General features: G+C 35.4%; 1 protein-coding gene across 25 annotated transcripts in view; it reads left to right on the top strand.

Annotated features, from left to right (window-relative positions):
* Positions 1-25,581, top strand: part of ARB2A (ARB2 cotranscriptional regulator A) — a 424,113-nt gene that overhangs the window by 76,186 nt on the left and 322,346 nt on the right. For 24 of the 25 annotated variants that reach the window (XM_081498710.1, XM_081498707.1, XM_081498706.1 and 21 more), the window contains 2 exons: positions 18,469-18,534; positions 23,720-23,911. In XM_081498710.1, the coding sequence (XP_081354836.1) occupies positions 18,469-18,534; positions 23,720-23,911 (258 nt within the window). The remainder of the gene's footprint in view (positions 1-18,468; positions 18,535-23,719; positions 23,912-25,581) is intronic. The other variant, XM_081498733.1, reaches the window with a different exon arrangement.

The raw sequence follows: 25,581 nt of genomic DNA, 5'->3' as shown, positions 1-25,581 counted from the left end.
GATTTGATGGAAATAGTAACAAAAAGTATAATGTTCCTATTAACAACTAGGAAGCATAAACAACTGGCAGATCCACCTGGCACGTAGAAACTAGAGGTGAGAGATTTAGCTGGGAAGTAAGAAGTCTATAAAGCAATAAAGAGCTATCCAAGCAGTGGCAAACAGGACTTTATTTTCTTATGCTCCAAAATTACCATGGACAGTGTCTGCAGCCATGAAATTAAAAGATTTAATTTTAAGTCTTTAAAATTCTAGGGAAAGCTATGACAAGCCTAGACAGTGTATTAAAAAGCAGAGACATCACTTTGCCGACATAAGTGCGTCAAAGCTATCATTTTTCCAGTAGTCAAGTACAGATGTGAGACTTGAACCATCAAGAAGACTGAGCGCTGAAGAACTGATACTTTCAAACTGTGGTGTTGGAGAAGACTCTTGAGAGTCCTTTGCACTGCAAGGAGATCCAACCAGTCAATCCTAAAGGAGATCAGCCCTGAATATTCATTGGAAGGACTGATGCTGAAGCTGAAGCTCTAATACTTTGGCCACCTGATGTGAAGAGCCGACTCATTGGAAAAGACCCTGATGCTGGGAAAGATTGAGGACAGACGGAGAAGGGGGCGGCAGAGGGTGAAATGGAGATAACATCTCAGCAGACATGAATTTGAGCCAACTCCAGAAGTCAGTGAAGGACAGAGGAGCCTGGCCTGCTGCAGACCTTGGGGATGCAGAGCCAGACATAACTTAGCAATTGAACAGTAACAACAATTTATTTGTTTACTTTTTTACTCTTGGAAGACAAAACAGATACCTGTCTTTTTCTCTTCTGTATCCCCAGTGCCTGATCAATGATTGGTACATAGAAACTTCTCAGTAAACATTTGCTGACTGAGCAAACTACCTGACAGAGAGCAAGAATTAGACTTCCCATTGTTTCGTGCTATATTCATTGCAGTAAGAAGAGTATAAGATTGCAGATAGAGAATAAAGAATTATTTTTTTTTTTTGCTTTCAAAGAGGCTGTTGCTATCTCAGAGATCATAATTATTTCTTAGAAAATAACAAATTTATGTTTTTGTAATTGAGGGGCGTTTTCAAGGCATGAGTTGCTTGAATTAAAAAGACTCATGAAATGGGAAAATGTGATACCAAGAAAGCAGTTTCTTTTTAGTCATGATGTATGTAACCTTGGAAGTCAGTGGTTGTAGAACAGTTTGAGTGCACACCAGAATGCAGGATGATCTTAGTTTGAGATAAATTAGAGACCACTGCAGGAATTCTGACTGGGACTTGTAAAGCAGTGAGAGTTTATTTGGGACTCTTCAATACAATGAGAAATCCTACAAATCTTAGAACCAGTTGAACACTCTAGTGGTCTGCATTCTCATATGATTTGAGGTCTGTAAACAATGCATCACCCATAAGTTTGAAAAGGCTGCTGTCCATTGGTCTACTGATTTCATAAAGATATTTGTTCATATTTGCTTTATCATTTAGAAAGCCCACTGTACCTCTTCAGAGAAAGTTATTAATTTCCTTTTCTAAGGACAGAAACCTATTTAATATCTGGACAGTATATTTATGTGTGCATGTTTGTGTATACACACATAGGTAGATAAATGTAGATATAGGAATATAAATAGTGTACATTATTAGATTCAAACGTTCACATTTTCCTAAGTAGTGATAATTTCTAAATAGTTTCAAAGGTGGTATGGGCTGACAATCTTGGCAAAAATATGTTCGCATAGGCAGCACAGACGAGACTTGGTCTCCATATATTTGATAATCCTTTAGGCAATATGTATCTATTTAGGGAAAACGGTCCATTTGGAACAGATTGAAGAAGGAGCCATAATTTCTGTGACTTGTCCTCGCCAAATCAGGACATACCCAACAAGGTACTTATTTAGAAGTTTCTTTTCATTTTAGCAAATCTTCTTTTGTGTTTGTAGTGATTGAGATAGACATATAAATAGATATAATTTCAAAATTATAATCAACTTACATTGTAATTTTGAAGCTCTTGTTTTAAAAAATCTTTTTAATTCATAGTTGTTCATGATATACTTCCACTAACATACGTGTGTGTGTGTGTGTGTGTGTGTGTGTAAGAAAACTTAACATGAGCTCTAGCCTCTTGACAGATGTTTAAGTGCACATAGTATTGTTAACCAGAGGCACTATATTGTACAGCAGATCTTTAGAACTAACTGTCTTGCATGGCTGGAACTATATGAGCACTGAACAGTCATTTCTCACTTCAATTTCCCCCTTAGCCCCTGGAAACTATAGTTTCACTCTGTTTCTCTGAGTTTGACTATTTTAGATACTTCATATGGGTGGAATCATGCCACATTGGTCCTTTTGTGACTGACTGACTTTACTTAGCATGATGTCCTCCAGGTTCATCAGTGTTGTCCTATATGGCAGGACTTCATTCTTTTCGAAGGCTGAATAATATTTCAGTGTAGGTATATATGCCACACTTCCTTTACTCATTCCTCTGTCTTTGGACATTTGCGTTGTTTCCATCTCTTGGCTGTTGTGAATAATGTTGTCATGAATATGAAAGGGCAGATAGTTCTTTGAGATTCTGGTTTTCATTCCTATACATACTATAGGATAGTATATATCCTATACTCAGAAGTGGGATTACCAGGTCATATGGTAATTCCATTTTTAACTTTCTTAGGCACCTCTCTACTATTTTTTATAGTGGCTGCACCATTTTATATTCTTACCAACAGTGTACAAGGCTTCCAATTTCTGGAATTACTGTGGTTATCATCAGGTGATACGCTCTTGGTATACATAACTTTGATATGTGTCTGCCTCACATAGCCTACGCTTATTTTTTATATTCTTGCCAAATAATTTTTAAAAATGGTTTACTTGTATTGATAGTAAAAACACTTCACACTTAAAAGCTGATTTTCTTTTTCATTTTAAGTTTTTTTTATATACATTATCCCATCTGATTCTTAGAGACCTGGATGGTTGGTCTTTTCTTCGAGTTGTTACTGGGAATTTTCTAAGAACCTATTACATATGTTAAATATGAACTTTATTATTCAAGCTAGTCTCTCTGTAAAATTGTAAGCCACTTACGTTGTAAAGGAATTTGGAAGTTCTCAGTTTTTAAAAAATAGTTTTATCATTTGTGAGTTTTCAAGATATACTTCCACTAACATTTTATGTCAGTGCATTTACAGGATTGAGCAAAAAATTTTATAGTAGATGGCATGAATATTTTAAGTCTGCAGTGCAAAAGAACAACAACAAAAAATGTGTGGGGAATTCTGTTATGAGCTAGCAAGTCTGTGGGTTTTAATTTGAATTCACTGAAGAGAGTGGACTTTGTAGATTCACAGTTAATGAGCCATTTCTCTTAAAGTATTCTGTCACTATGGGATTGCATGCAGTTAGAACTGACAGTTGGAAATGTGCTGAGATAGGAAAACTAAAAAACAGCTGTCTCTCTGGGCAAACGGTACCAGCTGGTGAGGCTTGCCAAAAGAAAATATTTTATATAATAAAATAGCTTTCAGATATCACTGAAGTTACATATTATATATTTAAGGTTGTTTTAAGTTTGCTTTTGTCAAGCCAAAACACTGAGTTTTTTTTCCACTGTATGAAGTTTTGTATTTTGTTGACAACTAATCTCCTTAGCATGTATAAGCAGTATATAAGCCTTTAAAGTTTACTTTCTAAAATTGTGTGGGAATCATTAGAAACATGGTTTTATTTCTTATACGGATTTTAGAAGTAGAAACAGTTTTTTTCCTGTCAGGTCTTTTCTAGACTGCAATAGATTTTTTTAAATGTCTTGAATTGTTTCAGAAATGAAAGGTTATATTCTCATACTCTGAGAAAAGATTTATACCACTGAACCTTAATTTAAAATTTTAGTGAGTCCCATTCTTTTGATATTATCAGATCTAACTGACCAAAATTAACATTTACGTTTGGTAAAAATTATCTATATTTTATCTAAGTAGGAATCTTTTTTTTTTTTCAGAATAGTGTTTATCAAATTTCTAAAATGCCTGTATCCTCAGATCCTTTAGTTTTGTACATGGAAAAACTGTATAATTAATGTTGGTACAAAAACCGGCAAATGTCTAGTGTAGTCTATAGACTTCAGTAGAGGATCATCTTTTTACTCATAAGAAAAAACTTTAGCTAAAAGTAATAAATCTAACTGAATGTATTATATTGGTAGTAATCTGCTTTATCTCCTCTTTTGGCTTTTTTACTGTACCTTTTTGTTTTACTTTATTAATGGTTGCTATGGGGTTTACAGTATTCATCATTAACTTGCTATAGTTTATCTTCAAACTATACCACTTCAAATAATAATATGAGAGCCTCGTAACATTGTACTTTCATTTTGTCCTGCATCTGAGTTTCCATCTGGAATAATTTGCTTTAGCGTAAAGGACATTTTATAATATTTTTAGTACCAGTCTGCTGGCAGTTAATTTTCTTGGCTTTTGTTTGTCTAGAAAGGTCTTTATTTTGTCTTCACTTCTTAAGGATATTTTCAGTTTCTGTAGAATTTTAGGTGTGGGATATTTTTTCCCCCGTGGGTTATTCTAAAGATGTTTCCTCATTTTCTTTTGGTTTGCATTTTTTTCTGTTAAACAGTTAGCGGTATTTCTTATCTTTGATTTCTTCTATGCAATGTGTTGTTTTCTCTGGCTGCTTTAGAGATTTTCTCTTTATTACTAATTTTCAGCAATCCGATTATGAATGTGCCTTGGGGGTCTTTTCTTCATTATCTTCTTCGTTAAGCTTCTTGGATAGGTGCATTTATAGTTTTTTATCAAATCTAGAAAATGATCTGCCATTACTTTTGAAGGTATTTCTTCATTCCCCTCCTTCCCACAGCCTCCCACTCCGTACTCCAGTTGTTGTTTTCTTTTTCAGTCCCTCAGTTGTGTATGACTCTTTGCGATCCCATGGCCGGCAGCATGCCAGGCTTCCCTGCCCTTCACTATCTCCCTGAGTTTGCTCAAACTTGTGTCCATCGAGTCAGCGATGCCATCCATCCATCTCATCCTCTGTCTCCCCCTTCTCCTCCTGCCCTCAATCTTTCCCAGCATCAGGATCTTTTCCAGTGAGTTGGAATAACATGTATGTTAAGCTACTTTTCATTGTCCTTCTCATTGTACTTTAGTGAAGTTTATTATTTCAGTTTTTTCTGTCTTTCATTTTGGATAGCTTTTATTGCTCTACCTTTACATTCTCTGATCTATTCTTTGGCAGTGTTTAATCAGATATTAACCCTATTCACAGAATTTTTTATTTCAGATGCTGTATTTTTCAGTTCTCAGCAGTTGCATTCTTTGGTTCTTTTTTAAAAATCCATTTCTTTTCTCATTATATTAGTATTTATATTTCCCTTTGGATCCTGAAAAATACTTTTTGTAATATCCAATTTAAGGTGCTTGTCTCCTAATTTCATCATCATCTTTATCATTTCTAGGTCTATTTTTATTGACTGATTTCACTCCCAGTTATGGATCACGTTTTCCTATCTCTGTGAATGTCTGTAGTAATTTGTATTGGATGGTGAACGTTATACCGAGTGTCTGGAATTTGTTGTCTGCCTTTAAAAAACTTGCAGTTTTGTTTCAAGAACAGTTAGGTTTATTGTGGAATTGTTCATTTGTGGATTTCTTTTATGGCTTAGTTACGATCGCTCTTGAGTAACTGTTCCACTTGGGATAGTTTAGCTCTCTTCTGAGAGCCTTTGACCCTGAAGCGTCTCCCTTCTTGGGCTGCTACTAGATACCCCTAAGTACTCAGTGAAGAAGACTTTTCACCCTGGCTGGTTTGCCCTCAGACATCTCAGAGCCTTACAAAAGCTCTTTGAATTGTTTATCTTTAAACTTTTCAGTTTTTTTTTTTGTCCTTAGTAGTTTTCTTACTCTCACTTTTTGGGAGTTTAACCCTATGTGAACAGGACAGCCAAAGATAGGAATTCATATGCAGATGTCTGTGGCTCTTTTTCTGCATAATTTCCTGCATAATCTCTGGTATTATGCCCTGCAAGTTCCAGTGACCTCAGTTTCCCTGAGCTCAAATCTACTTTTCCTTAACTCAGTGAGGCCTGGGTTCCTCCTGCCTGGGCCAAAGTTCAGAAATGGCCTTCAGGCTGAAAACCATGGTGATGCTGGGGGCTCTTCCTCTTTGTTTTCCTTCTCTCAGGGATCACAGATCTATTATTTCCTATTTTCCACTCTCTGAAACAGCTGAATATATTTTATAAACTTGTTTATTTGTTAATAGTGAGAGGAAAAATCCAAATACTAGTAATTTCACTAATGCCGAACTCTAACAATTTCTTATACTTTTTTTTTTTTTTGGCTTATAAAATAGTAGAAACAGGAAGATCGAAGGAAACGTGTCTTTCTTTCCCTCCAGTGGGCATGTTATGAAAGAGTTTCTCCTGATTTAAGATGGCCCATCTTTCTTAGAATAGTAGTTCCCGGCAGAACCCACACCATTAGATTCAACAGACGTGTCCTCTATTTTCATTCAACAAAGAACTTTCTTGTTGAATTGTTGCAACTCTCCAAGGGCAAAGGTAAGTGGAGAGTGGTAAAATTAGTATGGTTTTCAATTCCTGCAGTCATTGTAGGGAATAGTTACCCTGCTTTGAAAAAAGAATAAAGAGGCAAGTGTTAATCTACAATGTAGTTACTGATATTTACTTAGTTTCACAAATTAAGATGACACAGCAAAGACTACTCTGAGTTTATTAGTCTAGCTTATTTTTATTTTTTTGTCCTTAGCCACAGTGTAGTCTTATTCTTTATGTGAATGCACTTCCTTAGGTAGAGTAAATAATTTATAAGAAATTTATTTTGCATATACAATATTTGACTTATGCTTGTTTCTTTTTTTGGCTTACTGATATCTATTATTAAACCTTTTATTTATGTATTGGTATACCTTCAATATGTGATTGACAATGTGTTACCTTGTGTGCGTGCTGAGTCACTTCAGTCGTGTCCAACACTTTGAGAACCCATGGACTATAGCCTGCCAGCCTCCTCTGTCCATGGAATTGTCCAGTCAAGAATACTGAAGTGGGTTACCATGCCCTCCTCCAGGGGATCTTCCCGACCCAGGGATCGAACCCGCATCTTCTGCATTGGCATGCAGGTTCTTTACTGCTAGCACCACCTTGAGTGTGTTGATAAACATCAGCGCAGTGTCATTCAAGCCTTTGAGAGCGTTTTTATAGATGTCTACTTTGACAGAGTGAAAAACAAAGAGGAAGAGATCGTGAAAAGTTAGTGAAATTCTTACCTAGATGCCTAACATAGTGATGGTTTTATCCTGAGTGCCCGACTTCAAGAACCATGGAGCCATAATTCTTCTAATTTTTGAAGCATAGATTTTGTTATTAAGAGTAACAGGAAAAATCGGGCTCTAGCGTTTCATGCCCAGTTCGGTTCATTCTCTCAGTCGGCTCCAAATCTTTGCGACCCCATGAACCGCAGCACACCAGGCCTCCCTGTCCATCACTAACTCCCAGAGTTTACCCAAACTCATGTTAATTGAATCAGTGATGCCATCCAACCATCTCATCCTCTGTGGTCCCCTTCTCCTCCTGCCTTCAATCTTTCCTAGCATCAGAGTCTTTTCCAATGAGTCAGCTCTTCGCATCAGGTGGCCAAAATATTGGAGTTTTAGCTTCAACATCAGTCCGTGCAATGAACACCCAGGACTGATCTCCTTTAGGATGGACTGGTTGGATCTCCTTGCAGTCCAAGGGACTCTCAAGAGTCTTCTCCAACACCACAGTGCAAAAGCATCAATTCTTCAGTGCTCAGCTTTCTTTGTAGTCCAACTCTCACATCCATACATGACCATTGGAAAAACCATAGCCTTGACTAGACAGACCTTTGTTGGCAAAGTAATGTCTCTGCTTTTTAATATGCTGTCTAGGTTGGCCATAACTTTCCTTCCAAGGAGTAAGTGTCTTTTAATTTCATGGCTGCAGTTGCCATCTGCAGTGATTTTGGAGCCCAGAAAAATAAAGTCTGACACTGTTTTCACTGTTTCCCCACTTATTTGGCATGAAGTGATGGGACCGGATGCCATGATCTTAGTTTTCTGAATGTTGAGCTTTAAGCCACCTTTTTCACTCCCTCCTTTCACTTTCATCAAGAGGCTCTTTAGTTCTTCATTTTCTGCCTTAAGGGTGGTGTCATCTGCATATCTGTGGTTATTGATATTTCTCCCAGCAATCTTGATTCCAGCTTGTGCTTCCTGCAACCCAGCGTTTCTCATGATATACTCTGCATATAAGTTAAATAAGCAGGGTGACAATATACAGCCTTGACATACTCCTTTTCCTATTTGGAACCAGTCTGTTGTTCCATGTCCAGTTCTAACTGTTGCTTCCTGACCTGCATACAGGTTTCTCAAGAGGCAGGTCAGGTGGTCTGGTATGCCCATCTCTTTCAGAATTTTTCACAGTTTATTGTGATCCATACAGTCAAAGGCTTTGGCATAGTCAATGAAGCAAAAATAGATGTTTTTCTGGAACTCTCTTGCTTTTTCAATGATCCAGAGGATGTTGGCAATTTGACCTCTGGTTCCTCTGCCTTTCCTAAAACCAGCTTGAACATCTGGAAGTTCACGGTTCACGTATTGCTGAAGCCTGGCTTGGAGAATTTTGAGCATTACTTTGGCCGTGTGTGAGATGAGTGCAATTGTGCGGTAGTTTGAGCATCCTTTGGCATTGCCTTTCTTTGGGATTAGAATGAAAATTGACCTTTTCCAGTCCTGTGGCCCAATCATCTGCCCATATCCAGTATTGAAACTAAAAGCATGTAATTTTATGTGGGCAGAAAATGAAGAGAGAGAAGTGTTTTTTATAGTGTACATCTCATAAAAGATGCTGGTCTGACTTATTTCCCTTTTGGGCCAAGGCAAGATGCCCTATGGAATGTCTCTGTAAGTTCCAGGTATACTGTTTAGGCCAGAAATTCTTAACCCTGGGGGATAAGATTTAGGGCCTCGGGTCTGTGAACCTAAATGGGATAAAAGTTACATCTTTATTTTACTAATCTCTAAGCTACGTTTCTTTCTATTGTAAATGTAAGTATGAAAAATAGTAATTTAGCAGTTTTGTGAGTTTTTCACAGAAATAACCTGTGTTTATATGATAAAACTATAGTTTTAGATATATCTAAAGTGCATTACTAAGGAAGGACATACGTTACAATATATCAAAGATCTGGTATTTTAAAAAATTGAACTGTATTCCACTACAATTGGTTTCCTTTGTAACCCTGTGTATTTTATTAACTTTTTAAAAAACATTGTCTGAGAAGAGTCCATTGACTTCATTGTACATCCAAAAGAGCTTGCTTTATTTGCTCACACACTAAGAGTGCCTAGTTTACGCAGTTAAAATTACTCTTTTACTTTACCTACCTTAAATATCCTCTTTTGTTTCTGTTCTTGCCTGCTGGTGTTAAGCTACTAATAGGCCTTTAATTTCAGTTTTACATCCCACTCTCCCTTAGCATCACTTCATGGGAAATAGATGGGGAAACAGTGTCAGACTTGATTTTTTTGGGCTCCAAAATCACTGCTGATGGTGATTGCAGCCATGAAGTTAAAAGACACTTACTCCTTGGAAGGAAGGTTATGGCCAACCTAGATAGCATATTTAAAAGCAGAGACATTACTTTGCCAACAAAAGTCCGTCTAGTCAAGGCTATGGTTTTTCCAGTGGTCATGTATGGATGTCAGAGTTGGACGGTGAAGAAAGCTGAGAGCCGCAGAATTGATGCTTTTGAACTGTGGTGTTGGAGAAGACTCTTGAGAGTCCCTTGGACTGCAAGGAGATCCAATCAATCCATCCTAAAAGAGATCAATCCTGGGTGTTCATTGGAAGGACTGATGTTAAAGCTGAAACTCCAATACTTTGGCCACGTCATGTGAAGAGTTGACTCATTGGAAAAGACCCTAATGCTGGGAAGGATTGGGGGCAGGAGGAGAAGGGGACAACAGAGGATGAGATGGCTGGATGGCATCACTGACTCGATGGACATGGGTTTGGGTAGACTCCGGGAGTTGGTGATGGACAGGGAGGCCTGGCGTGCTGCTATTCATGGGGTCACAAAGAGTCGGACATGACTGAACGACTGAACTGAACTGAACTCCCTTAGCATTTTTATTGACTACATAACAGAGGAGATGGAATATATGTCCAGAAAAAAAGATTCTAGACTCTAGGACAGACAGATTACCTAGTTTTGCATCCCAACTCTGTGACTTATTTAGCTGTGTAAGTTACCTAAACTTTTAAATGTTTTGGTTTCTTCCTTTATTGGGTTGTTGTGAAGATTAAGGGAGTGGAGATTTATTAAAGGAAGTTATGTCAGTGTGAGTGCTATGAATGTGTCTGCTATTATTATTATTGTTTATTCCAAAAAATATTTGATTGTCGTTATCTGAGCTAGGCCCTAGACATTCAGCCTAAGACAAATGGTCCTCTTCCAAAAGCTTTAAGTCTAGTGGTACAGACAGAGCTTGGGAAAGACTTTATTAATAATCTAAGTATTAAGAAGGAGGAATGCAAGATTCTTTGCTGTATCTTGAGGATAGATTCAGGGTCAGACAAGGAGGATGTTGAAGCTGAATAAGCAAAGAATGGAACAGGTGTTCCCAGCAAGGCAGCATCATTTGCAAAGGCTCTGAGGTGAAAAAGATCCTGATACATCTGAGAATTAAAAAAAAAGGCCATGTGGCTATACAATATGGAGAATGAAGAAAGAGAGGGCTATAGGATGAAACATGAGAAGCCAGCAGGGGCCAGGTCTGGTAAGACCATGCTGGTTTTAATGGTTGAGGTCCTATCCTTATCGCACTGGGAATCTTTAGATCTGCGTTTGTAAAGAATGTCTTGCTAACAGAAAATAAGGTCTGGAGGAAGATCTTCCATAGTAGATAAAGCAGAAGGAGGTGACAGAAGCAGCCCAAGAAGAGATAGTAACCTGTTGATGGACTTGAATGACCTGGAATGGCTCTAGCAGAGATGGGGAGATATGGAGCTCTTCCATGATTAGCTTGAGGAATTTTATGATTGATTGCAGGGGGGGAGGATGAAGGAGGAGTTAACACATTTAGGCTTCCGGCTTGAGCAGTTAGGTGGATGGTAGTACCATCTGCAGAGTTGATGAACACACTGGAGGAGGAATAGGTTTGGAGACGTATGCTGCTGCTACTGCTAAGTCGCTTCAGTCGTGTCCGACTCTCAGCGACCCCATAGATGGCAGCCCACCAGTCTCTGCCATCAGTGGGATTCTCCAGGCAAGAATATTGGAGTGGGTTGCCATTTCCTTCTCCAGTGCATGAAAGGGAAAAGTGAAAGTGAAGTCGCTCAGTCTTGTCCGACTCTTAGCAACCCCGTGGACTGTAGCCTACCAAGCTCCTCCGTCCATGGGATTTTCTAGGCAAGAGTACTGGAGTGGGGTGCCAGACGTATAGATGGAGTCAGTTTTGAATACAGTAAGTTTGAGTTGCCTGTGAAATCCGTAAGAGAGTATGGCAAGAACCACCACAATATTGTAAAGTAATTAGCCTCCAATTAAAATAAATAAATTTTAAAAAAAGAAGGAGAAGATATCAGTAGCTAGCTGGATACACTTACAAGTCTGTTGGTCTAAGTTACTTAAGAATCTGGCTACAGGAAAGTAAGGGTGGATTAGAAAAAGAATGACTTTTCTTGAGAGCAGGTAAAAGGGAAATGTGAGAGCAAATGATCTGAAGCTGATCTAAATGAGGGACAGCTGGGGATACAGACTAAGAATGCCAAGGAATGCTAATTGGAAGTTGGAGGAATGAAATTTATTTCAAAGATATGCTGAAAAAGCAGTTACTTCAAAAGACTTTTTAAAAGTTTAGAATGTACCCATCAAGAATGAAGTATAAAGGGTTTTAAGGGGAAAAGTAAGGATGAGTTGGAGATAATTCTAGTGAAATTTAGTATGTAGTTCTGACTTAAGAGAAGATGTACCCAGGGTAAATCTGATTTAGTTCTAGTTAGACAACTCATCACCATTCAGCTCATAGTCTCTTTAATGTAAAGATGCTTGAGTAGCCCTTTTAGGTTTGCCACACTGACATTGAACAGTATCAAACCTTAATTATTAAGACTTTTTTTCTTCTTCCTCCTGCTTCCCTTATGTTTCTTCCTCCTCCAGCTCTCCCTCCTAATTTCCTCCCCTCCCTCCATCCCTTCCTAGGAGGCAGCAAGGATACGATGGATAGTTAGGATAAATAGGACATTAAGAGAAAAAGATGCTGTTGTTTTTTAGATAGATAGGTAGCTTACAGGGTGGATCTTTATTTTAAATGATTCAAAGTCCCAAGCTAATAATTATTGCAGGGTGAATATACACATTCTATTGGAAGTCCACCATTGAGCATTAATTTTTTATCACACTTCATATTCCTTCTTCCCACAATCTATTTCTTTGGTTGCTACTGCTGTTTCTGTTAAAATTTCTTTCATCCTTAGGTAGAGCAATCCTGAGCTAGAAAAAAGTCTAGTTTCATCACTCTTCTTAGAGAACATTATTCTGTGGGTAGCTAAGGGATCCATTTCAGGAATATATAATCTCAAGATTTCTTCCTGTGTCTTCTGTTGTGGATTCACTTAATTTTAGCTGTATGGCTACTCCTTAGGAATAAAAAGGAATCCAGAAGAAATGTCAGGTGTAGTAATTTCTTTTTCTTTGCAGTTTTTCTTTGAAATACTATTGTACGGCTTCACGGGTAATGTGAGTACCTTCTAACAGAGTATTCTCAGCTTCTCCCTCCCCTACCTTATAACTTTGCTGTCATTCATTTTTCTTACCAAAAGCATTGTTGCTGTTATTTTCAACAAACTGTTATCTGTTAGGTAAATTAAAAATAAGAAAAATTTAAAAAATTATTTTACGTTAATGTATTCCTTCCTAATACTCTTCCTTTCTTTATGTACATCCTAATTTCTGACCTGTGTGATTTTCTTTCTCTCTGAATAACTTATTTTAACATTTCTTATGGTAGATCTACTTGCAAAAAAGATCCCTCATTTTTTGTCTGGGAAAGGATTTCTCACCTTTGAAGGATAAGTTCGCTGGATATAGAATTTTAGATTGGTGACTCTTTTTTTATTTAAATGTTTTGAATATCTCAGTCTGCTTTCTTCTTGGGCACGTGGTTCCTAAGAGAAGTCTGGTGTGATTCTTATCTTTTTTCCTCTGCTGGTGAAGTTTCCCACATCCCTTTCTCCTCCAGATCTCTCCAGACTTCCGGTCTGGCTTCTTTCCAGGTTTTCTCTTTGGGTTTGGTTTTGTGCAGTTTCACTATTATATGGCCAGATGTAGCTTTGGTATTTATCCTTCTTGAAGTTCTTTGGATCACCCGAGCCTGTGGCTTTGTGTCTGTCATTGATTTTGGAGTATTCTCAGCCATTATTATGTCAAATAGTTCCTCTGTTCTTTTCTTTCTTTTTCTGGTATTACGATTATGCATATGTTAAACATTTTGTAATTATTCTTCAATTTTCAGATATTCTGTTCCATCTTTTTTTTTTTTCCTCACTGCATTTCAGTTTTGAAAGTGTGTACTGTTATATCTTAAAACTCTTTGATTTGCTTCTTGGCCACGTCTGGTCTACTCATGAGCCCATCAAAGGCATTCTTCATTCTGGTTTAACAGTGTTTTTGATCTAACATTTTCTTTTGATTCTTTCTTAAGAGTTTTCAACTCTCAGCTTATGTTACTCACATGTTCTTTAATGTTGTCAACTTTTTCAATAAATCCTTTGGCATTTTGCTTATTAATGTTTTAAATTCCACTTTTGATAATTACACATTTTCTGGTGCTTGATTTGTCTCTTCAGGTTGTTTCTTTTTGCCTTTTAGTGTTTCTGGCAATTTTTTTGTTGAAAGTTGGACGTGGTGTATTGAGTAAAAGGAACTTTGGTAGATATGTCTTTAGTGTAAAGTGTTACGTTTATCTGGCTAGGAGTCAGTCCATGTTTACTATTTGCTGTAGCTCTTGTGGCCAAGGCTAAAGTTTTTTCTTCTATCCTTGTTTTTGTTTTCCCTGTTGTCTTTAAGTGTTCCTGGAGATCTTAAATAGGGGTGAACTTTGTAGTTCTTTTTAGCTGTATCTCATTCCTTGTTATTGGAGAAGGAAATGGCAACCCGCTCCAGTGTTCTTGCCTGGAGAATCCCAGGGACGGCGGAACCTGGTGGGCTGCCGTCTATGGGGTCGCACAGAGTCGGACACGACTGAAGCGATTAGCAGCAGCAGCAGCAGCAGCAGCAGCATTCCTTGTTATTTTAAAGGGACCCTATTGATATGATGGTAATGTGGGGAAGGGTAGGAGGGAACTTTCTATAGTCCTATGGTTAAGTCTCAGTCTTTAAGTGAATCTCTTGCTTCCCCTATGTCAGTTAGGCTCTAGTGAAATAGTTCTCCTTGTGGCTAGGCCTTTAAGGAGAACAGAGTTCAGTAGTATTGTTAAATCATTTCTTTTGTTCTTCTGCTGGAAATAGGTGAGAAGTTTTTTCTAATCTTCATAGTGAGAACCTGGTGAGGCTTGTAGAGGTACAACTCATAGCAGTTTCAGGAATCCTTCTTTAAGGCTGAGCCATCTCCTAGTTTTTTGTTCTTAAGCTGGTATTCATACCGAACCTCCAGAAATTAATCAATTATAGTTGAAAGTGTTCCTACCCTAGGACTCGCTTTAGCCAACACTTCTGCTCCTGGGCTTTTGTTACCAGTAAGTCCTAATTCTCTGTATCTGCCTATTTGTCTGTCCAATTTTGGGGGAAGCAGTTTGCTTTGTGACTTCAGTTTTCTGATGGATCTAAGAAGAGTCATTGGTTTTCAGTTTGTTCAGCTTTTTTTCTTTTTGTTAGGGTAGGAGAGACTGTTTTCAAGCTCTTCATATTTCAGACCATAAAATCAGAAATTCTCTTGTTTCTTATTAGAATGAAGATTTTACTTTAGCTCATTCACCTTAGTCTCTTAAGCCTTTTCTTTCCCATGTACAAACTTCACTGGAAAAAATGATTTTAGTGAATATTTGAACATAGATTACATTTGGGCAGAGATACCTTTTTCATCTTTTAAAAAAAAATTATCTTTTCACTTGTTGACTTTTCTAAATGCAGTCCTTCTTAAGCTGTAAGGCTGTGAATCCTGCTGTTTCTTTTTAAGCCTCAATTCAGTAGGTAGAAGGATTTTTTTAAAAAGAATCTGAAGCAGTTATCTCCCTAAAAGGATGTAGACAGAACGAACAGTGCAGAGAATTTGTATACAGTGTTAAAGTACTTTCAATGCATCAGGCACTATCCTGTGTGGATACAAGGAAGAATAAGGTGGGGTACTTAAATTTTAGCATTCTCAGACTAGTCAGGTAACAGACAAGCCAATAATATACTCAAATTGCCATGCATGTCCAGAGGAGCATAGATGTGGGACATTTTGTCTTACCTTGGGGGGTTGGGAGGAGGCAGGAAAAAAATCACTAAAGTAGGTGATTTCTTGAAAATGTGTTTTCTTGAAAGATGACTAGGGTGGAGGAGAACATCCCAAGCAGAGAGAACTGCCCATCAGATAGATGGTTTAGTCTATGATTGCTTTTTTTCTGCAGTCAGAACTTGGAGAGCAAAGCAAATTGGGCAAGTTAGGTAGAGTTTCTACAACTCTGCTTGATGTATGGTTTTATTAGAACAAATAAATACTGCCCTATAAAGTTTTTCAAAGTCAGTGTAACCAGTTTTGAGTTTTTTGTTTTTGTAGTATGAAATTGAGAATTAACTATACACTATGTATTTCATATTTACGTAAGGCACAACCTGCCAAGATTGTTTTTTAATTATCAAATTATGTCTTGTAAGTATTTTGCATAGTGCAGAATTCATTTGAGTTTGAGTTAAGTTTGACTGGTTCTATTGTTGCTTTAAATGTAAGGATATTTTATGATTTCATAGAAGGAAACTTTTAGAAACGATAACCCACTCATTTTAGCTAATCTCATTTAGTTAAACCATTTCTCTTGAAATTGTAACCCATTATATAATTTCATGCATATTTTCAGTCTCCTCCTACATATATTTACTTGACTCTTTCATGTCTATAATACTGCCACTTTCTGCCAAAGGTATAATGAGCATAATTTTAAATTCTATATGAAATACAAGTTGTTGTTCGTTGTTCAGTCACTAAGTCGTCTCCAACTCTTTGCGACCCCATGGACTACAGCACGCCAGATTTCCCTGTTCTTCACCATGTCCCAGAGTTTGCCTAAACTCATGTCCATTGAGACAGTGATGCTATCTAACCATTTCATCCTCTGTCATCCCCTTCTCCTCCTGTCCTCAATTTTTCCCAGCATTAGGGTTTATTCCGATGAGTCAGCTCTTTGCATCTGGTGGCCAAACTTTGGAGCTTCAGCTTCAGCATCAGTCCTTCCAATGAACACGCAGGGTGAATTTCCTTTTAGGATTGACTGGTTTGATCTTGCAGTCCAAGGGACTCTCCAAAAGTCTTCTCCAACACCACAGTTCAAAAGCATCGGTTATTCAGCACTCAGCCTTCTTTATTGTCCAGCTCTCACATCCATGCATGATTACTGGAAAAACCATAGCTTTAACTAAACAGACCTTTGTTGGCAAAGTGATGTCTTTGCTTTTTAATATGTTGTCTAGGTTTGTCATAGCTTTTCTTCCAAGGAGCAAGCGTCTTTTAATATCATGGCTGCAGTCACCATCCACAGTGATTTTGGAGCCCAAGAAAGTAAAATCTGTCACCACTTCGACTTTTTCCCCTTCTATTTGCCATGAAGTGATGGGACCAGATGCCACGATCTTGGTTTTTTTGAATGTTGAGTTTTAAGCCAGCCTTTTCACTCTCCTCCTTCACCCTCATCAAGAGGCTCTTTAGTTCCTCTAAACTTTCTGCCATTAGAGTGCTCTTCACTTAATAACTAATAGATTATTGCCTAGTTCTATTGATAGTTTAGTGTCATAGCTTTTGAAATTACTTTAGTCAGCCAAGATAAAGCTGTTCTAGCACACATCTAATATACTGTTTCTAAAATGAATGAATATATATACAGGGAAGGAGGGATTTTGAACTTCTGAGAGAAAGCAGGATAGGGAATCTTATTTTAGATTACAGAAGACAACACCAAAGCAATCTTAATTTTCTAAAAAAAAAAAAAAATCTGAATTTGTTTCATAAAAATTGACTTTTAATTATGTTGCTACTAAAATTATTCTCTGAGATAGTATGCATAGATGATTCAAGATATTTTTGGAACACTTCTTAAACTGACCATTAAATCATATTAAATCATCACTTTTATTGCAGACATTTCTTTCTTCACTCTCTTTACTTTCCTTAGTAGAAATAGTGTCTTAGTTTTCTATTGCTGCTGTAACAATTTACCATAAGTTAAAACAATACAAGTATATTATCATACTGTTCTTGGGGTCAGAAGTTCAGTATGCATGTCACCAGACTAAACTCAAGGTATTGGATAGGCTATTCCTTTCTGTAGTCTCTAGGGAGTGAATCCAGTTACTACTTCTTTGAGTTGTTGGCAGAAACCAGTTCCTTCCAAGAGTAGGACCTAGGTCTTGTTTTCTTATTGACTCTAAACTGAGATTTATCCTGCCTTTTGAAGGTTACCTCATTTCCTGGCTCATTGTTTCCTTCTTGCATCTTCAAAACTGGCAATAGCCTGTTAAGGCCTTCTCACTTTGCATCTTTGTGACATACTGTTCTTCTCTAATCTTTTACTTGCAAGGATTTATATGATTAAATTGGGCCCACTTAGATAATCCAGGATAATCTCCACCATCTTGGGTTCTTAACATTAATCATATCAACACAGTCCCTTTTGCCACCGTGTAATGTAATGTATTACCAGGTTCCAGGAGTTAGGACCTAGACATCTTTGGGGAGGTATGTTTCTGCCTACCGTAACTGGTAGCACTAACTGGTTCCTGACTTCGCTGCATTGGTTTTCCTTTTCTGTTTAGAATACCTCTGACTTTTCTCGCTTTGATTCATTGAATGCAAGTGAAGTGTTAGGATTCAGAGTCATGAGGGGAAATTATAGGGGGAAGAGAATTCTAGAAATATACACTAAAAAAAAAAAAAAAAAGAAAATATGCTTAGACTATTGCTTTGTAAAATAGAAAGTCTTTATGTATTTTTGAGTTTAACTACTTTCAATCCTTAGAACTAAGGTCCATAGTTTTTCAGTACCCAGCAGCAGGAAGTAAGCCAGTAAAGAATCAGTTAATTTAGGATGAAAATATTCCAAGATAGATACTCATTCAGAGCAATAAATTTTAATAATTTATGTGAATTTTGATAATGGATGACATTGTATTTTAATGTTATTTCTTTCCTACTTAGATCATCACGAAGTATGTATATGAGCTTCTGGAAAAGGACTGTAATTTGAAAAAAATATCTATTCCAGTAAGTCCAATTTTTAAAAGTATTTATATTTCCAAATAAAATATTTTCAATTCAGAAGAAAACTTTTGTTTTACGTTAACTGTGATAAGTTTAAATGTTAAGAACCTAATGTTTTGATATTGATAAAGATAATATTAAATGCCTGTCATTATATTTCATCTCATTGTGTGTAATAGTTCTTAAAAAGTAATATTCTTTAGTGTAAAGAAAAGAAATACTTATTTCCAGTCTTTTTTTGGAAGTGATGTCACAAAAGAACTACTCTTTCCTCTACCCTTTCTCATTTCATTGGTATAATTTATTTTTGCATGTTTATTTGAAGTAAACCTATGTGCTTTTTCTTGCATTAGACATTCACTTTCATTTTAATTATTTCTTGATTATTTTAAATTGTATGTTTCATTTCTGTGTTATTTCCTCTGAACATCCCCAGATTTACTCCTGGTTCATAACACTTCTCCTTTCCTTTTTAGTGAAAGTCTTTTTTTTTTTTCAAATTTTGCATGTTTTGCCATTTCAGAGTGAAAAAGTTTGAAATTTGTTCTCAGATTCAGTTTCTCAAAAGAGCTTTTTTGTTTTTAGTGTACAGTATGAAATATTGAGCTTTTGAATGAAGAAATAGCAACCTTATGTGTGAGATGATGGTAGCTAGATTAGATGATCTTTACTGTCCCAGACAGTTCTCCGATTTTACAATCTTTATGAACCTCAAAGACTTCATGAAAATAATTTATTTAAGGCACAAAACTTATAATATTGATAATTTAGTTTACATGAAATTTTGCATGAAATTCTAAAATTCTTTGGTTAGTGTTATTCTACTATCAAGTGGAGAGTTTTAGAATTTTTTAATACTATCCATCCTCCAAAATTACTTCCATAGGTTGATTTTTTAAAATGATCTCTATTTTATACTTAACTTTCTATAGATAACCTCAAGTACTAGGTCATATTGTTAATCATTTATTAATTTATTCATTCATTCAACAAATATTTATTTTAGGGTGCCAGGCATTGTTCTATGTGCTAGTGACATACTAGTGAATGTGGTATTATTCTATGTAATGACTAGGCCAACACTTGTTTATTTGAAAACTTTCCTTCCTTTTGAATTATGTGAAAACCGAGATTTTAATATCTTTTTTGAGAGTGAATATAAAGGTTGTTTTCTGGATTAAAACCTCTTGTTTTGTTTTTGACTTTAGGTCTAGTGTCTCACTCTATTAAAACTATATGTTGAATTTGGTCTTCTGGAAAGTCAAGGTAGAATTTTGTCACTTTGTCCAGTCTCCTTTTTTTGTTAATTCTATTTCTTTTGAAGCTTCTGACGAATGATATTTAAAGAGCCTTAGGTTAATCCATTGTTACAGCACAATTAATTAGTATTGAGTCCTTTAACTTTGCAATACTTCCAGTTCCATTGAACCTTTAAACTCAGTTTAATTCCCTGGGTTTCTAGAACAAATTACAAGACAATTGACCATGTGTCATGTTACATAATTGTTTCATTTTTGTGTAGAAAGCCTGAGATTAGATTTAGAAGAAGTTGAATTATTTTCCTCTTATTTAAATTTAAATCTAATGTTACACAGAGAAAGCTTTTCATTGTGTGAGACCTATAACAACCATTATGTCCATTTTTGGTTAGTAAAGATTTCCTAATTTTATATGAAAAAGAAACAATTTTTTTATTTTAGAAAATTAATCTGTCCTTAAGTTATCATAATGTATTTTATATAATTATGAGATTTTTCTTCCCTAAGTATTAGTTTTCACCTGAGTTCTGTTAAATCCCAAAGCTAGCAGTGAGAGTGGGGTTTATATTTTGTTCAGTCATTTTTTTTTTCCTAAATATACACCACCAAATTTTTTTGTTTTACTGATGATGAACCAAGTTTTAATTTTATAGTTGAAATATTTAATAAGAAAAGAATTCTTTTTAATCGATACCACTCTGTAGAAGCCCGTGATTTGACAGTAAAGGTCATGACCATGTCTCTCCATGTAAACATGATTAAGTTTACTCTCCACCTGACATAAATAGGTACAAAATATTCTCAATTTTAGTATTTCACTCTTGTGTAGAATATTGGGTACATGAGTTAACTTGACTACAGATTTTCATTTGATTTATTCAATCATATTTAAATAAACTTCAAAATTAGTGATTTTCATAAGTATCCCAAAATGAATTGTTAACTGCTAGGAACTGTGTGGTGTAGGCTCACTGACCAGTTGGTCTTAGACATCAATTTGTCTAGAATAGAGGCAGCACACTGGAATGACCTTTATGTGTATTCTTTAATGAAAGCTCATCTTAGTAAATTACCATTATTAGAAGATAAATGGCCTCAAACGGCCATTTCAAAGCTTAAGTTAGGGATTTCCCTGGTGGTCTAGTGGTTAAGACTGTGCTTACAATGCAGGGGCATTGTTCTGATCCCTGGTTGAGGTGCTAAGACCCATACATCCATGCCACGAGATGTAGCCAGAAAGTTAAAAAAAAAAAAAAAGACTTAATGAAGAAAACTTTATTTTATTCATATAGATATTTTTCTATTTTAAATTGGCAATAACTTTAGAGTAAATGATCAACTGCAGAATCACAGTTCTGCATTATTTTGAGATGAATATTATTCAATTACCATCTTAAATACTGCTTTTACTCCTTTATCATTAATACTATTACATTGTTCATTTTTTTCCTTAGATAATCTAATGTCCTGATATTTTTAAAATCAGCATATTTGGATGTTCAAGTAAAATTTTTATTCATTTGCTCATAGCTCCCTTAACTTGTTGCCCCTTAAAAAATTCTTGAACAGTATCATAATATTAAAAAAACACATGTTTATCTTCAGAAAATAAGTACCCTTCCAGTTTTAAAGTGATTACTGTGGAATTTAATTCCACCTTTAAAAACTGACTGAGGTGCTTGGTTTCAGGGGACTTAGTAGGATAGAAAAAAGGAACAGTGGTCAGCACCTTTTAGAAAGTCTATAGCTAGGGGTTTTTTCCATTAAGATAAACAGATGTCCATTTCCATACATTCCAGGTTCTATTAAGGCCTCACTGACTTTAAGAGACTCTCTTATTTGTGCCTATTTACACATACTTTCTGGTAAATGAATGACTGGAAACCTCTGTGGCCTCTGTTTTATTATTCACTGACAGCTTTGCCTTTTCATTTTTCTTTTGTTATTACCATTTTCTTTCTTTTTTCAAGCTGTTTAAGGGAATGATTCCTCTGTTCTCTTATAATGTTCCTAGGTAAAAGGAAGTTTTTCTTCTCAGATTTGCTTTTGCTCTGTCTCCCATCTACTTTTCTTCCCCTATGACTTCAGTCATATCTATTATTATTATAGTAATTTGTTTATTCTAGATATCATGTGTGGTAGTGTTGTACTTCCTACTTCTCTTATGTCATATTTAATTACTGCTAATAAAGATATAGTTATATCATTTTGATTCTAAGCATTGTGTAGCTCTTTTAAAATTCTCTGTAATCATGCATTAGTTTAACCTTTCATTTGTGCTTTCTGAACCAGTCAAGTATTATAACCAAGTTAAGAGGACACATTGTTTAGTTAAATGTCTTTTATCTAAAGGAAGTCACTGGTGAGGCTTGATTAAGATTCTTTAGTCCGAAAGTTTATTCATTCTTATATAACTCAGTGCCTACAATGTGCCAGCCTTTCTTCTGTACATTTGGTAATATACTGGAGACACAGGTCTATGCCTTCCTGTACTTTAGTAGAGGGAACAGATGGTTAATAAACAAATACACAAACAGATATAAAGTAAAGCATATTAGGTTGCATTATGTGCTATGGAGGAAAATAAAACCGAGGTTGATAGTAGAGAATTCTTTGGAAAACATTTAAATGGAGTGGTCAGAGAAGGCCTCACCGAGAAGATGCATTTTTTTCTTAAGCCTGTGGCCATGCCCTTCTTGCTAAAATAATTACCTTTTGTGCTGTGTGTACACAGATGGCTAAGCATCTGTTACTGACCAATCTGATTGTTTTAGAAGTACAGAAATTTTAATTTTTTTCTTGTCCCAGAAGTAGTGACTGGGCCCGTTTGGAATCCAGAGCATTTAATGGTATTGATTTTTTTTCTTTATTATTTTGATAATTTTATGAATATATACTGTTGATGAAGTGAGGTGCTATTGCATTGCCCAGCATATGAATTGATCTTCTGTATTTGAGGATGTGTTTATCAATCACCTGTCAAGATTTTAACTTCTGGCTCTGACCTGGTCACACAAAGTCTACCATTCGTTGTTCTTGCCACTGCTGGTGAGAAATACCACTTACGGCATGTCATGACATACATAATAAAAGATTGGGAAGTTATCCTTTTCTAAAAATCTCTGACTCTTTGAAATCTGAATCTAGTTTAAACCTAGATATTACCTATAATCAAAATTACTAAAAATATTCACTTTTCATTCTATAAGTAACTAGGTTATCAAAGTATACAGATAATATTATTTCACACAGTATTTGCTATATAATCCTGTGTTCACACTCTGAATAAGATGTCAAAGTCCATTTACATAGAACAGTTGGTGTTTAAATTTTTAAAAAGTTCTTTCCTCCGTTTGTTAAAAGCTTAGTAGTTTTCCTCATTAATATATGGTTTTCCAATATGTGTGTTCTCCAATTGGGTTTTCTGTTTGTTTTAGATGCAGCATATTTCTGGTATGACTTATAGGCTTAATAGCTGTGTGACTTGGGCGAGTTATTTAAACTCTCCAGGCCTCAACTTCTTCACTATAAATGAAGATAATAATAGCCCCACCTTAATAGAATTGTGATTAATTGAAACAATGTTTTAAAAAAATTTGGCATAATATCTAGATTATAGGAAGCACTTAAAAATTATTCTTTTTTGTAATGATAATATAATACTGGTATACAGTAGCAATGGAGAAAGACATATTTCCAGTATTCTTTTCCATATTTTTATATTTTAATTACTATCATGTATTTTTGCTCCTCTACCTTATATGTAAGTGTCAATCTCTAATGAATATTTTAATTTTATTTTAAAGTTTTTTTTACTTCTATAATTCTGTGATAGCTATTCTATAATTTATATTAACCACTAGTTGTTTTCTCATTTGTGTCTATGATCAGAAAACATTTATTTATTATTTAATTTTTTTTAATTACAGGTAGATGCCACTGAAAGTGAACCAAAGAGTTTTATCTTTATGAGTGAGGATGCTTTGACAAATCCACAGAAACTGATGGTTTTAATTCATGGTAGTGGTGTTGTCAGGGCAGGTCAGTGGGCTAGAAGGCTTATTATAAATGAAGATCTGGACAGTGGCACACAGATCCCTTTTATTAAGAGAGCTATGGATGTAAGTGCAATTTCCTTTATATTTTTTTGGCATTTTATAGCTGTTTTATTATGTGTTATAAATTATCTTATCATGTCTTTTAAAAAATCTTTCCTAAACATAGTCTTATCTTTAAATTGTTATCATTTTACTTGTAGTGAAAGATTATTCTGCATCATTTTGCAGTTACAGCAAAAACTAAAAAGACATCTTCAGTGTACAATGATTTAGATAATATCTTAGAAATGAGTATTTTCAGTCTAATTTTTTGTTTCTTATTACATGAAATATCACTTAAAAAAATATCAATATTATTGAAAATACTTCTGAAAAAAATACCATGACTGCTTTTGTAAATCTTTGCCTACCTGATTTAGTGAAGTTAGAAACTAAAGGAAACCTGCTATATTAAATTAGTATTTTATTCTTTAAAAAAAAAGAGTTGAAATAACTCAGCATTTTTCTGTCATTAAAAATGAATAAATAAAAACTCTTTAGAACCCACAAATACAATGGTTAAGAATAAGACAAACACAAGATGGTAAATTGTAGTATTTACTGAATTATTTTACTCTTACTTGAATTCAAACTTTTTAGAAATTGATGTTTTAAAATTGTGTTCAAGGTTTTCTTTCCTGTGGTAGTGAAATTGCTTTTTCTGACCTAACTTTGTTACATCTTAATGTTTGATGACTTGTTTTTACTGTCTCATTCTTAAGTTCTCCAATGAATAGTTAAACTTTGCGAAGTTGGTTGTCTTTCACATACGAGTAGAAATTTTCTTCAGAAAGAAAATAAAGTGGCATCTTTTCTTATAAAAGTTTAATATAGAAATATAAAGTTATTTAGGAATATATGTGTCCATGTATGCTTTATAAGACCTACATTATTTTACTTTTGTAATTAAAATAGGTAAGGAATTATTTGATACAGTAATGAATGGAAAGGTGAGAGATAATATGTTTCTTACTTTGTTAACTCTGAAATGATAAGATTAAAGCCCAGCTCAGCTCCTAAAGAATATTTTGTTAATAGATTTTGAAGCCCTTAAAATGCTGCAAGTAGAATTTCATAGGTGAATTGTATATTTTGTTTCAGTCTTCATAGATATGCAGAGAACACAAAGATATCACTTTTGATTGGTTGCAAAATTCAATGGTGTGTTTTTTAATTAAAATTTAAGTAACTAAAATAAATTTAGTTTATTTTGAAGTAAGTCACTTAATTTGTTATTAAACTGTTTTATATTTCAAGTTATGAATAGTGAAATGAACTTACTCTCTGGCATATTAGTTTGTGTTAAGAACAGATCCTGTCAATGTATTTTAAGAACACTTCATGTATTTTTTTTAATGGCTGAGTAATATTCCATTGTGTATATGTACCACAGCTTCCTTATCCATTCATCTGCTGATGGACATCTAGGTTGCTTCCATGTCCTGGCTATTGTAAACAGTGCTGCGATGAACATTGGGGTACACGCGTCTCTTTCAATTCTGGTTTCCTCGGTGTATATGCCCAGCAGTGGGATTGCTGGGTCATATGGCAGTTCTATTCCCAGTTTTTTAAGGAATCTCCACACTGTTCTCCATAGTGGCTGTACTAGTTTGCATTCCCACCAACAGTGTAAGAGGGTTCCCTTTTCTCCACACCCTCTCCAGCATTTATTGCTTGTAGACTTTTGGATAGCA

This window comes from Giraffa tippelskirchi, chromosome 6, assembly GCF_054371585.1.
Source record: "Giraffa tippelskirchi isolate mGirTip1 chromosome 6, T2T-mGirTip1v1.2.pri, whole genome shotgun sequence".
NCBI classification, from domain to species: domain Eukaryota; kingdom Metazoa; phylum Chordata; class Mammalia; order Artiodactyla; family Giraffidae; genus Giraffa; species Giraffa tippelskirchi.
Note: the sequence above shows the minus strand (reverse complement) of the source record. Positions and strands in the feature narration are given on the sequence as shown.